General features: G+C 40.3%; 1 protein-coding gene across 1 annotated transcript; it reads left to right on the forward strand.

Moving 5' to 3' along the window:
• The first annotated feature begins 237 nt into the window (after positions 1-237).
• Positions 238-14,393, forward strand: prdm1a (PR domain containing 1a, with ZNF domain). The gene is made up of 7 exons (XM_017428463.3): positions 238-600; positions 3,238-3,564; positions 5,419-5,538; positions 6,708-6,960; positions 10,463-11,538; positions 11,777-11,905; positions 12,009-14,393. Exons 1-7 carry the CDS (start codon positions 253-255, stop codon positions 12,612-12,614), a joined length of 2,859 nt encoding a protein of 952 aa, XP_017283952.2. The 5' UTR covers positions 238-252; the 3' UTR covers positions 12,615-14,393.
• Positions 14,394-14,906: the final 513 nt, after the last annotated feature.

Here is a 14,906-nt window from a genome sequence, read left to right on the forward strand (position 1 = left end):
AAAGAATGAGAGAGAGGAAAAGAAGTGATGATGAAGCAGAGCTAAGTGGGAGAGAGAGTTATACAAAAAGAAAAAAAAGAGTAACAGAGAAAGGTTCAAACAGAGTATAGGAAAGTGAGTGAGCGTTCTTTAAAGTTTTTCTGCAGAACCAACAAGAGCAGATCCGTTCTGCCCCCTAGAGGTCGGGCACTTCTGTGTGTTTGTGTGTGTGTAATTGTGTTATCATGGGGAAGAGAGGGACATCCTGTGACAATGACTCAACACGCCTGGTGCTGTTTCCTTGGAGGAGGAGGGGCCAGGCTTAAGAAGTGGGTGTGGCTTTCAAAGAGAGAGAGAGAGAGAGAGAGAGAGAGAGAGAGAGAGAGACTTAGTAAGAGAGATGTTGATTTTGTCAGGCATTTGAAAACAGGAATCCAAGTGGATCACACACACACACTCCTGCGCACAGACGCTCACACAGTTACGCCAGAGTGGAGTATCAGCACTTGGAGCAAGAAGAGGAAACCTGCACCTGTCTTCACACACACTCTGTCCTCACACACATATCCAGAGGGGATCTCACTGGTCGTCCCTATGTGTGGATGGGAGCAAAGTTACACGGTGAGTACAGAGCAGCCTTTAAAAGTTTTGAAAATTTTACAAAACAGGAAAATACAGCAGAAGAAGCTGACTTTTTATGCTCTTTAAACATTTAGATGTTGACCTTTTGATTGTTTAGTTTGAGTTTATTTTACTTAAAGAATTGTTCTGAATCTGCATTTCAGACACTTTCTTAAAATCTTTTCCAAATTTGCCAACATCCAAGCTAAATTCTTCCACATTTGGAAGATTGCTTTTGAAATTTGAACAAGTTTGTACTTTTGCCCGAGTGTTGAGGCTGACATGACTTTGACAAGATTTTATTACGTATAAATGTTGCTGCTTTGCTTTGAGTTTTTAAGATATCTCATGGCTCAGTTCAGGCGATTAGTTTCAAAATGCAGACTTTTTCTGCACACTTAAATAAATATTTGTTTTACAAAAACAAGTAAATTTCTCAATTGTGTCTTCACATTTCAGTAGTTTTAGTTTATACTCATTGATTTCAAACAAGAAAACATCATATTTTTAGTTTTCCCCTGATTTATGAGAGCCCTATCTCAACTTTTTAAAGTTCACTTTAATCTGAAATCCGTCTGACTGACTGCAGACTCAGCTTTTATGTTTTCAGTTGGTCTAAATGCACAAGAGATGAATTGTTTCTTGATTCTTGGTTTCACTATTAGTTTTCGACGCTGCAGCTGTTATGCAAAGACGATTCAGAGTTTTGCTGAAAGCAGAAAAACTAAAAAAAAAAGAAAAGAAAAAAGAAAAACATTTTCATATGTGATCATTGTTTCATGTGCTTCATTTAAATGGCAAATGGACCAAAACGTTTTGGTGAAAAAGTGCAACTGACGTCTGGGAGAAACAATTATTTGCTGGAAATTTCACAGGTTTACAAGTCAAATTTTGGATTCTGAGTGGGTTTTGTTGGATTTGAATGCAATTTTGATAATTGGCTCGTTCATTTTACAGTTAAGTTTAGGTTGTAGACTGTTTTGAAGCTCTTTAGATCAACTTCTTTTTTAGTTTTAAGAACTATTTTGCTTTCAAATCTGTAATAAGGGAAGTTGTTTCCATGAGTCTGTTAGGAAATAAAGGTAAAGAAAGAAAGAAGGATGGTTGAGTCACTGAGTGAATCTAAACAAGATTTGAATGTAAAGATGTATTTTTTATTATTATTATTATTATTATTATTATTATTATTCACCAGTTAAAAGTTTGTTAGAGTATTTTTTATTCTTGGAGAGAAACCTGTTGGTTGTGACTGGAGCCAGTTGGATGTGAAATACATTTTCTTTCTTGTGGTTCAGAGAACTTTGCAGAACTGAGTGCGGCCGCTGAAGATTTGCTGCTTTCCGCTCTTCTGCGTGGGACAAGCAGCATGTTTGTCTGCGTGTGTGTGGGATAGTCTTGGGTGGGATCATGTTTGAAGTTTTGTTTGCGCTGCCGTGGCCCCCCAAATGGAAAAGTTTTGACGCTCCCTTCCTCATCACTCCCCCACCCCTTGTCCATTCCCACCACGCACACAAGAACACACACGCCGGGAGTCGGGATGATTTGCCGGTTCCGCTGCTGTGCCACTCTGCTTCCAATTTTAGCTTCATTCAGACACAGACAGCATTTCCTTCCTCCGTCTTCAACCCCTGGGAGATACAGGGAGGAGGAGGGGGGGGTAAGGAGGGAGGAAACATGGGAAATGTTACGTCGGTGCTGCCTGAGAAAATTCACCTTGTTTTTAAACAAAAAAATCAGATGAATGCAAAAGGCAGCACTTGAGAACTGTTTAGTGTGAGAAGAAAAAAAAGACAAAGTGGAAAAAGAGAAATACATTAAATAAAATTTATGATGAAAATATTCCTGGTTGTCATATAATGCATCAAATTGGATTTTACGGATTACCAAAATTATAAAAGTAACTTTTGACTTGAACTTATTTTAGTTTTATTAAAGAGAGAGAGAGACGTTTGAATGACGTTAAATTGACTAAACTTTTCTGAAGTCATCAGTGAACGGATGAATGAATCCCCCGATTCCAAGATTGACAAGAGATTTACTGGCCGTTTCTTTGTATCTTTTTGCAAGTGTGTGTTTATGTGTGTGTGTGACACTGGCGTTAGTCAGACCTCCCCTTTTTACTTACTGAGTCACCACATGTAATAATCACTGATCTTCCTCTTCTTTCTTTGTCTTTCTCATCTCCTCATCACTGTGTTTTATCTTCTTTCATCCTAATCTCTTTCTTTCTTCCCTCTTTTTATTTATTTTTCCTCCCACATCCTTCCATTCCTATCTTTTTTCTTCCTCAACTCTGCTTTTTCTTGCTTTCTTTGCTTTTTTCCCCTATCATCTGTTTCATACTTTTTGATCAACTCTGTCATTGTTCTTTCATCCATTTCCTGTTATTGCATTATATTTTATTTCTCTTTTTTTTGACACTATCTCTTTTCATTTTAGCTCCAGTAGCATATACTCTCTCATCTTGTCCTTTCCCTTTTAATTCTTTCTTTTCTTTTTTGACTTTCCCCTAAAAAATCCTCAACAGTGATGTTGCACTGTCTGCACTGCCCAAACTGTAATGTTTTAAAATATAAATTAAAAAAAAAAGATGAGAAGAAATAAAGGCTCTCTTCTTCCTGCCCTCTTTTTCCCTAGGCGACCTCTCATAGCTCGGCCATGTTGACCAGTGAGGGGGCGCGCACCATGGAGCAGGATGACAGAAACCACAGCACCAAGATGGCCTCTACAGCCACGAGTTCAGATGGAGCTGAAACAATGACTGACACAGACGTCGACATGGAGATGGAGGAGGCAGACATGACACAATGGAGAGAGAAGGAGTTTGAGGAGAAGTACACATACATTGTCAAAGACACGGCGTTGGAGACGGGGCCAGACAGTGATGCTATGATGACGACAACAAGAGCAGAGGCGTCGCTGCCCCGGAACCTGGTCTTCAAACACCTGGCAGGCAGCAAGGAGGTCAGGCCAACACACAAACACTCGCAGACAGCCAAACTTTCTCTGCAGTCACAGTTTTTCACAAACATAGAGGCAGAGAAAGCTGTCTGAACATTTGCAGAAGCGTGAGTCAGATGTGGATCATGTAATGATGAATGGTGTGTGGGGGGTGGGGGTGGGGGTCATGTCTTGTAAATTTTCTCACACACAAAGAGGAACGAGGAATGTGTGTGAGTGCGGGGGCATAAAAAGCCTAAAGCAGAATTTACACACAAACATACTTTACAAACTGTTTCATCAGCTTTAATCCAAGCATGAAAACTCATTTATCATCTGAGAAAATTAGGAAGGGGCTCAGTCCTAAATGCAGTGTCTCATGTTTCATGAAACTCCCTCCAGTCTGAAATACCAACCTCAGCAGACAGGGGGCGCAGTACAGCATCTCAACAAGCACATCAACTTATTTAAGTTGACTTATTTTTAAATTTAGTGACTAAATAATTGGACTTTGATGTGAATGTATGCTTCAGTTATAACATATTGATAAATTACTGCATACAGGCTGTTTTTCTCCTTTATAAGAAAGGAGGAAAACATAAAACTTAAATTTAACTTTCATAGCTCCTCTGTCAATTCCCCTCACCTCACAATCAGCCATGACCTTTTTGACAAATGATAACATTTCGTGTCATTGACCAATCTGGATGTGAAAAAGTCTAAATGTCAGACAGTCAAAGGTTGAAACTATCGTTGGATAACAGCGAGAGAGCGCACAGAATCAAAACAGAATGAAGTGAAAAACACAGGGTGCTTAATAAATGCTAAATGTTTTACTGTCTCCAAATTTGCTTTTGGAGACAAGTTTATTATGATGCTCGGTTTTTTTCATACTTTTTACTTTGATAAATCTGTCAAATGACCAAAGGCCCCAAAAAAGCTATTTTATTTTTGTCCATTTCTTTGATGATCACATAATTTAAGTCTTATGGTACAAAAACTGTGGTGGTCTACTGCATGCTGTGTTTTTCCAAATAGTTTGAAGTAGAAAAAAAATGTGCATGACTGCAGGTCAAAAGGTTGCGGCTTTGTTGATACAGATACTGTGAATTTGTCAGTAAATCGATGCGGTCACATAGATTTTCTCATCAGTGGCTTATCCAATGGGGAACTGAAGTAAGAAAGAGAAAGAAGAAGAGGAGTGTGTTTTGCTTATCAGCTGATGTTTATTGTGATCAGGAGAGGAAAAGGGGAAAAGCTGATCAAAGAAAACCAATTTTTGGTCCAAAGAGGGAATGAGAGCTTTGTAAAAAGCTTGTTAATAAGTCAGAAACAGGGTTTGAGCACATGCATTGATACATCCTCATGTCTGGTCCTGTGGAGGAAAAAAAGGAAAGGGGGATTTCCCACATCACCAGGGAACAAGGGGGTTTGGGAAAGACTTGTGTTTGCGTGGGTTTAGCATGAAGAAAATGTATGCGATGGCTGTAGCTTAATGTCTAGTCCCCACATAATCCTTTGCTTTTCTCTTCCTCTTGTTCTTTGATTGTGAATTATGCCGCAAAGAAACAAAAACGAAAAGAAAAAAGATGATTTTTTTTTTCTTTTGATCGTCTTAATGTTTTCCCCTGTAGCGTCTGAAGTGGCAGTGGTTTTGTTTTGATGTGGCGACCACTGGAGGTCTGACAAGAGAAAGAGATTTTACAGTTGTTCTTTGGTCAAATGAACACACGAATGAAAGGAGGTGAAGTGTGTCGATTGTTCATTATTCTTCCTCTCTGTTGGCAGACTGCTGATGGTGTGTTTCTGTATTTGAAATAAGACCTAATGAGACTTGTCACTGATGGATTTTTATTTTTTTTACCTGTTTTCATGTAGGTGGTTGGAGTGTGCAGCAGGGAGTACATCCCCAAAGGAACTCGCTTTGGTCCCCTGGTGGGCGAGATCTATACAGCCGAAAGCGTCCCCAAAGACGCCAACCGCAAGTACTTCTGGAGGGTGAGTACACACTTTCAAAACACACACACGCATTTCCTCAGAAGCCGGAGGGACCCCTTCCTGTGACGTCTAAAATCAGTCAGTTGAACAGGAAACCCGTCTTGTTGTTTTTTTTTCTGTGTGTGAGGAAAGAAAATGATGTGATGTCACCTTCACACAAATAACATATCACACCAAAGTTCCTGTAAGTCAAATCACACTTGCACAAAGTTAAAACATGCTTCATCGCTACCAGTAACTGACAGTGAGACGATACACGCTCACAAACCTCCTACCTGACCACTGCCTGCTCACCGAGTGTCTGCGTGTGTGTGTGTGTGTGTGTGCGGTGGGTTTGACTTGCATAAAAAGAAAAAGTGTAACCACAGGCATAAAACTAAAGCCACTAAGGTGTTCCATTCATGCTCAGAGCTCACTCACACACCGATAAAAGAGAAATGAGAGGTAAATACTGAGGAAGAATAAAAAAAAGACCCACGGAGGGGAGGAGAGATAGAAAATGACTTGATCATTCCTTTCCCTTTACACTATAAAAGGGGATCTCCTCTGTCACAAAACCTCTGTCTGACTTTTGGTGTCTTGCTGAAGGTAATGAGGACAGAGAGAGGGACATGGTAAGAAATGCAAAGATTGGGGGAACAATAAGAAAAGAAAGACGCCAGGATGTGGTGTAATATTTAAACACAGCACCTGCTAAATAGAAATTTATTCTCAGATTATTTTTTTTAATTTGCTGTAGTAATTCAATGCATTTTCATATGATTTTGAGATTTAAATTCATTGAATTCATTTTTAATTTCATGAGGTGGGCTACCTAAAAATTGTAGTTCAAAGTGAATTCTTTATTTACTTGTTCCAGATTATTCAAGAGCTTGTTTGTAAAAATTTACAGCTTCTTCTAAACCTATGTTCTTTTTTTTCTGATGCAATAACCTTGTTGGTTACAAATGTTTCCTGTCTATTTTTTCATCTCTAAGTAAAAAAAAAAATGTTTCGAAGTTTTAAAATGGTTTTATATCATTTTTTTAACTTTCGTATTTCATCCTGGTGATTCATGTAATAGAAAAAGTAAAACAAAAATTGAAAAATAATAAAAAAAAAATTTTTTTACTGCATGTAAAGTAAAAATCCAATATTTAAGCAAAACAAATCTCCTCTTTTCATTCCAGATCTATGTGGATGGTGAGTTTCACCACTTTGTTGATGGTCTGGATGAGACTCGCTCTAACTGGATGCGGTACGTGAACCCGGCCCACTCGGCAGCAGAGCAGAACCTGGCTGCATGTCAGAACGGCATGGAGATTTATTTCTACACTGTGAAGCCTGTACCTGCTGGCGCTGAGCTGCTCGTCTGGTACTGTCACGACTTCGCCCGACGCCTGCGATACACACCGTCCGGAGAGCTGATGATGCAGAAACTTAGTAAGTTCTTAAAGTTTGGTTTTTGTATCTATTGATAAGTAATGAGGCTGATAAGCTGAGGAAATTCACTGGAAAAATATTATTGTCTTTATTTTTGTGCTGACCAGAATTAAAGACAAATGGCAGCATGATTGGGAAGTGACCAGCTCTCATAAAAAAAAAAAAAACCTTTAAATCAACAGGCAGCATGTGTGAGTGTGTGTCTTGAGTGTGTCCTGTCGCCGCTCTTAAAGCCTAACAGTGTTTTTGAGTGTCGCTATGTCTCCTTCCTCTTTCAATGTTAGCCTGTCATTATCTCTCACACACACACACACACACACCCGCATACACACACTTACAAGAGTACAGCAACCTTTCATCTCTGTCAGTGCCATCGTTGTATTTTTGTGTGTGTGCCAGTGACAGTGTAATTACACTCAGGGGTATATGGCCCCTAATGCCACAGTCTTACACACTTAAAGACCCACTTTTAACATAAAAGCTCACACAACCTTGCTCAACCTCAATAAAAAGCAGCAGAGACAGAGCCTGTTTGCTTGACTCTGTCCTCATTAACATTTTTGAGTCATCCTAAAGTTTTTCTCAATTCACAAAAAATATTGTACATTGACAAATATTACACATTACACATATATATCGTTGTTTTCTTATTATAGCAGTTCAGTTCAACTTTTAAATATCGACTGTAAAACTCAACCTGCAAACAAATTGATGACAGCAAACTAACTGCACTGATCCACTTTGGTTAAGCTGATCAAAGAGAGAGCAAACTAAGAGGAAAACAAAGACAGAGTGGGAGCTGAGAGGTTTCCAGGTGTGACTGCAGGCTAATAGCAGTCTTAAGGTGGCAGAGGGACCACAACACCCAGCCAGAGTGACTCCACTACCCAGGGAAAAATGCGCATGACCTGGGGGACAATGGCAGAAGGGATACCCTGATTTCCCCTCCCTTCCATCTGCCCCACCTCACCTCTTTAACTGGCCTCGTTTGTCATTTGTCAACCAGCCCGGCTGGTTTCTTTCAACCCGCCACTAAATTTAAAATGAACTTGTACTCAGATTTTGACTGAGCTTTTGGGCTGTACAGAGCTTCAAGTCTTAGTGTCTCAGTCTAATGAATTTACATTCCCAAGATGACTGTAACGACCGACTGTTTCGGTTGCTGTCGAGATGTTCGCTCTGTCGAGATGTTCGCTCTGCTAATGAAGGCAGAAATAATGTCATTTGCTGAGTAAAACCAAGAAAACCCACAATCTTTCTGACTTAAGTAACATTAGACTGAAACTCAGTTAAAGGGCAAAAGGTAAAAGGAGAGAACGCTTCAGTGATGAATCCCTTTAATGCCAGATGCTGAATTACATGCAACCAAACCATTTATGTTGAGCAGCTAGACTGTAATGTTTCATTATCAGATTTTGGCATCAGGAAGGCTCTGCTATGAATAAATGTCAATTGGAACAGTTTGCACACATGTAGTTTATTAATGCATGTAGGTAAAGGGGAATTTCATGTTTTATTAGCTAAAATGTAAATGTTTCAAGATAAATATTGATATCTACATCATTACCTACCAATTTTTTTTTACCTCCAGACTTGAATTTTTAGAGCACTGAGAAAATAGTTATTTTAGTTCGCATTGCATTTTGGTTATTTAATAAGGGAAATCTCAGAAACTGCTCATTAAATGAGTATAAATGATCAATCTCACCATTGTGATCATCTTTGTAAAATTACACCAGCTATCCTAAAGGGGGCATCAAAGTTTCTGAACCTAACCAGGTGACCTCTTGTTTTGTATTCCTAAGAGGGGGCTGACAACAACTGTTGCCTATATTGTGTTTTCCTTTTTGCATGAGCTCTTTCCAGTGTAGTCATTACAAAACCAGACTTTTGTGCATAAGTGTGTGAACAAAATGACTGAGCATGAATCTTTGTCTCACTCCCTCACTTTCTTCTTTCCTTTCCTATCTCGCGCTTTTTGTCGCCTTGCATTTTTCAGGTTTTAGCACTTAAGAGCACCTGTCATCCATGTGAGTGTGGGTTCAAAGATACTCTGGTCTACAGACAAAAACACTCTCTCTACCCACACTTAACGCTAATTTAGGAGTGACATGCCAATGCATTTACACCCTCCTTTTTATCTCAAACACATGCAACCTCACACATGCAGTGCTTGTGTGTCTGTGTGTGTTGGTGTTGGACAATAACCCTGATATATATGCCACTTAAGAAGACCAGAAAGAAGGTGGAGGAGAGGGTTGGGGGAGGTAGAGCTGCACCTCCTACCCACTCAGTTGACTACTTGAACTTCCTGGCAGAAGGGCCGTGTTGACAGATTGATATCTCCAAGATGGCTGCCATGTTTGTTTTCTAGAAGAGGGATGGCAGGAGGGGAAAGAAGAGGAGGAGGAAGGCTAAATGATAACCTCAGTGTTTACACACTGCCGTTATTCTACTAACAAACGGGTCACTTACGGTGTGTGTGTGTGTGTGTGTGTGAGTGAGAGAATTGGGGTAGAGAGGAGCAAATTTCACCAGTGTTGGCATTCGGGATTTACTGAGAGTTCAATCACACTCACACACATTTTCTTATACTCTCTCACACATACACACTCCCCTCTGGGCGACCTTATAGTATAAAGAGTTGACTGGGCAGTAAAAGGGCTTACAGATAATAGACGCCTGCATTTTAAAGCTCGTCTGTGGCAATTAACCAGCCGAGATGTGCTGCTAACTGACATCCTGGGGCTTTTAAAATGTGTTTGAGTGAGCTGTACTTCTAATCCACTCTTTCATCATGGAGAGAAGACAGTAGGTGTCAGGGACTAGGGCGGAAGCTCTCTAATTTACCCTTTGACCTGGAAACAATAGCAGAAAAAACTGAAGAGTAAGAGCTTGATCAAAAGTGTGTGCAAGTTGTCCAAAAAAGGAAGAGTCAACAAATCAGACAGAGGTCTTTATCTTAAGGTGCCTTTGTGTGTGTACCTTGTCACATGGTGTGGGTGTGTTTGTGTGTGTTTGGAGAGGGCAGGTAGAGGCCAAGCTTTTTTCTGAGGATATCTTTAGCAGGAAACCTTCCATCAGCCCTGTCTGTCTATCTGCCACCATTCTGATTTTATCTTGATTTTATAGACACCCACGCATCGCATGCACCACACACACAATGCCTAAAAGGCAGATGTCATGCCTCACTTCCTGTGTTTTGCTCCTTTTCTTGCCCCTTACCCTCATTCATCAATTCTGTCAAACTAATTAACCCACAGAATAATTTATGGTGTTCCCTAACACTAACACATTCAAACTCTTTTGGTTTAAAATAATTTCTGAGTTGATGTTAACAGTATGTTGAATGCCGAAATGTGGGCTTCTATGGTTTCTATGAAAGCCATATGACTTCTTTGGAAGCCTTTATGGTTTCTGTACAAAGATACGTCATCTAAAGAAACTTTTGCCTCCTCATTTTGTGAATATGCTGACCTAGTTTCTCTGTTTGTCTCTACAGAGCAGTCACTTTTGGAAGCGAAGCAGCAGCAGGTAGACGGAGAGGGGAGCAGAACTGAAGCGTCCAGCCCATCTCCTATCGCAGTGACGCCCAGCCCACCCAAGAGAGAGCACAGTGTCCTTTCCATTCTGCGTGGCACCAACAGCACCGCATCCTCCTCCACCACTAAGAGGGAGCCCAGCCGTCCACTACCTACCCGCCCACTGTGTGCTGACAGCCCAGAACGCCCCCTGTACCCCCGCGCCATCTACCCACCTCTCAGGCGACATCTTCCCATCGCAGAAGATTTCCTTAGCCACAAGCATGGTCAGCTTGTTTACCCCTTAACCCATTCCCCTGGTAAACAGTCTTCAGCCACAGCTAGTCCATCTGCAAGAAGCAGCCCAGATGACAGTCCTCACAGTAGCCCTTCTGGTCCAGCACCATTACAAGTTTCTCTCTACCCAACTGGACTGAGTTCCTACCCTGGTTACTCCCCTCCATCTGCCCCACTCTCCTACACTCCGGGAGCCCCCTACCCAAGTTACCTTCTTCCCCATCACTATCCTCTGCCTGCTGGTGGTGTCCCTGCCGTAGGTGGAATCTTTCCTAGGATCTATCCTGTCTACAGCAGCCTCTTACCCCCTCAAGTGCCCCTCCTGCCTTCTGACCCAGCAGGAAGGCGCTTTTTTATGCCTGAACCTGTGCACCCCACCTCTATCTCTGGCCACAGAGACTTCTTCCTTCCTGGGCCAACCAGTGCCTTCTCAGCCACTACTACTCTGAAAGACAAAGCAGGGCCCTATACCATGCACCCTAACCTGCATGGACCAGCTCATGCTCCCTCTAGCGGCTCACCGACTGTTGGCACAGCCCCTCCCAGTGAGCAGGTGCCCACTAAGCCTACTTCTGCCCTCCTGGGCAATTCTAGCGAACATCATCCTGATGAAGAGGCTATAAACCTGACCAAAATGAAGCGTGGTGCTGGCTCAGCAGGCTACAAGGCGCTGCCTTATCCTCTGAAAAAGCAGAATGGTAAAATCAAGTATGAGTGCAACGTGTGCAGTAAGACCTTCGGGCAGCTCTCAAACCTGAAGGTGAGACTGGGACTTGTTCTCTGGATACCTTTCATCATGATCTCTGCTTGTCTGATTTATTACCTTATTATCATTCCTGAGCTCTGTAAGGATTGCAGTGTATTCATTAGACAGCAAAGCAAGTTTATGGAACTTAAACGAGCAAGGCGTGTCACTAGATGTTCCTATATTAATATATCAAACAATTCAAGAATATTATCTGAAAAGCTAAGATTTGTTGTTTTTTTTCTTGACACAGGTTCATCTTCGTGTGCACAGTGGAGAGAGACCCTTCAAATGTCAAACTTGTAGCAAAGGTTTCACTCAGCTTGCTCACTTGCAAAAACACTACTTGGTTCACACTGGAGAGAAGCCACATGAATGCCAGGTAGGACATACTGCTGGAAATGAGCTGCTTCCTCAGACAGTTTAACATTAAAATGTAATAATTACCTGGCGGTTATTTTAAATTAACTTATCTCCTCCTTCAGGTATGTCACAAGCGCTTCAGCAGCACCAGCAACCTGAAAACTCACCTGCGCCTCCACTCAGGGGAGAAGCCGTATCACTGCAAACTCTGCCCAGCTAAGTTCACGCAATTTGTCCACCTCAAGCTGCACAAGCGCCTTCATTCCCGGGAGCGTCCACACAAATGTCCCCACTGCCATCACCACTACATCCACTTGTGCAGCCTGCGACTTCACCTGAAGGGCTATTGCCTGGCAGCAAACTCTGGCTCTGGTAGTCCAAATGTTTCTAGCCAGGCTTCACTAGAGGAGATCCACCGCGCCAACGAGGAGATCGAGCGCTTTGACATAAGTGACCATGCAGAGCGACTAGAGCAGCTGCAGGGAGGGGTGGAGATGGATACCATGTTGGAGAAGCAGGTCTTGGGGATGCTGTGGAGGGAGACCGACCTTAAGTCCCCCCACTTTCACACCTACCATAATGGCAGTGTCACAGAGCTACTGTCAGCAGGTTATGGTGCCTATGACTCTCCAAATGAGACATCAGTAATCAAGATGCGGCACAGCAGCCCCATCCCACCACTCTCTGCTAATATTACTGTCAAGAAAGAGTCAGAGGATCACGCTTAAATGGCCTTTTATGTACAAGAGACAGCTTTTAGACTGTATGGTGGACTTGTTGCCAGGAGCAATAACTGTACATAAATCTCTGGTTGTTAATAGAAGTGACATCACTATGTTTTCAACCTATCAGGGACTCTCATACTCAGGGCTGCAAGAGACAGTGTCCCATGACTACTCAGTGATTTCAGCATTTATTATTTTTTAGACAATCACCTAACGAGGATTAACTTTTAATGTAATTAATATAATTCTATTATCACTATAGTATGATTTTTGTCTCTTTAAATCTATTTTGTTTTTGATAAATTTGTTGTTGTGTAATCTAATTTATTATACTTTTTGTTTTTTGTCTTTAAAAGCAATAAGTGAAATGGACGGTCGGACTGATGGGGTGAAAACATAAGTGTTTCTGTTGAGGTTATTTTTTTCTTCCTCTTCCTGTGGCCATTTCTCTGTACTCTGTAAATAGTTGTTCTTTTTATGCCTAATATTTGTCCTGTTACCTCTGACCAGCAGAAACAGGGGTGTCCATTCTTCAGGGTTTTACCTATTTAAATTATGAAACCAAAGTAGCATGTTTAAATAGTAAAAAAAATTTAAAAAAAAATTTAAAAACCTTGCTAAAGTATGGCACATAATTTTGTTCATTAGGAGACAAGAGCTTTCTTTCAGCCCTCCTTGATAGTTTACCTGAAGTTTGTGTCCTTTTCTGATGTTTCCTTAATTTAATTGGAACAAAAAGGGCATTTTCTTTTGTAAAATTTTCACAACAGTTACCTCAGTGTGTATGTGATATGTATGTGTGTGTTTAAAGGAATAGCTGAAAGTGGGAGTTTTCTATTTATTAGATTTTTTTTTCTTTTCTACTTGAAGAAGAAACCAAATTAAACTGGAGAGCAGCTCTTCGTGTGGTCCAAAGGAGTGGCACAGTCCGCTTAACATGTAGCACATAATGGACTCAGGAGGCTGGTTAGCTGTGTTTACCCTTTATCCTCTTTTCTTTCCTCTTTGTGAATAGATTTGGAAATTTACACTATATATGCTAGAAACCAAAGTTTACTTGGTCACATTTCAAATGCACACCAAAAAAACCAAAACAAACAAAAAAAGAATCAAAAAGAACAAATCTAAACAAGGAAAGAAGGACAGAAGGATTCAAAATGCTGAAAAAAGGAAGGTGAACTTTCTGTATATGATGAAGTGTTTACTCTTTAGTTCTGTTATCCAGTTTTGTATATATTCTTTGTTGTTCTTATTTCTTAATATGTTTGTTTAAAAAAACAGCCCCATTCATCTGCTGCCTTGTCAAGAACACCTAAGCACCTCGGCCCTCTTTTATGCACTGGCCCCTCCCTCTTCATGTCTTCAGGGCCGAAGCTTATAACATTTACACTGTGTATAATATGAATTAAACTGGTCAAAACTGCATTAAGACCTAATTTCATTTTACTAAAGCAACTGTGATTTTCTGTAGCAGTTGTGCATCAAGCATAGGAACTCTGAAGTTCTAACTCCATTTATCTGTTTCATAATGTTTCTAATGACCAAAGCGTTTGTTTTTTTTTCGTTTTTTTTTTCTGGTCAAAGCTTTAAGTCCAGAGGAGAATCCCGTAAAAAACTGTCTTTGTTTACATTCTGGTTTCCGAAGTTATTTATGTGCAAAAATGTCAAAAAGTGTAAATCATGATATAAATGTTCACTGTTTTAATTTAAAGCTTTGTGTGTCTTTTTTTGTTTTTGACTATTATACATCATTAATAATGCAAATTAAACAGTACAAACATGGACAAAATCTGAATATTAATTATGGCTATTTCACTATATATTCTGTACATTTTATACAATAATTATACTATAAAGTATTAATTATTTATTGCTATGTCTGCCACGGATATTATCAGACCTAATTATAGTTATTATTGCAATAACTGTTCATTTTTAAAGCACATCTAATACAAACAAGTTAAACAAATGGCTTTACATAATACATCAAGTTAGTAACTAACAGTAGCTGCTCAGTCATGTCAAATGACCACAAATATTTTGTAGAAAATATTAAGTGTGTGATATGAAGTTTCTAAATCTGGAAGCACAATATGTAGATTATTCCAGACATGTTACAAAAACTTTGTTACATTATCTGTAAAACATTACACATTACTGGAACATTAAGCCTTATGTTGTATCAACTGTACTCACAAAGTGGCTCTCTGGAGTGTTGTCATATTAAACGTCTTGGAAAGTTTTGACATCACTTTTCCACATGGCATCCATCCATTTTCTTTACCTGCTTTTTCC

The sequence above is a fragment of the Kryptolebias marmoratus genome, linkage group LG16 (genome assembly GCF_001649575.2).
Source record: "Kryptolebias marmoratus isolate JLee-2015 linkage group LG16, ASM164957v2, whole genome shotgun sequence".
Taxonomy (NCBI): domain Eukaryota; kingdom Metazoa; phylum Chordata; class Actinopteri; order Cyprinodontiformes; family Rivulidae; genus Kryptolebias; species Kryptolebias marmoratus.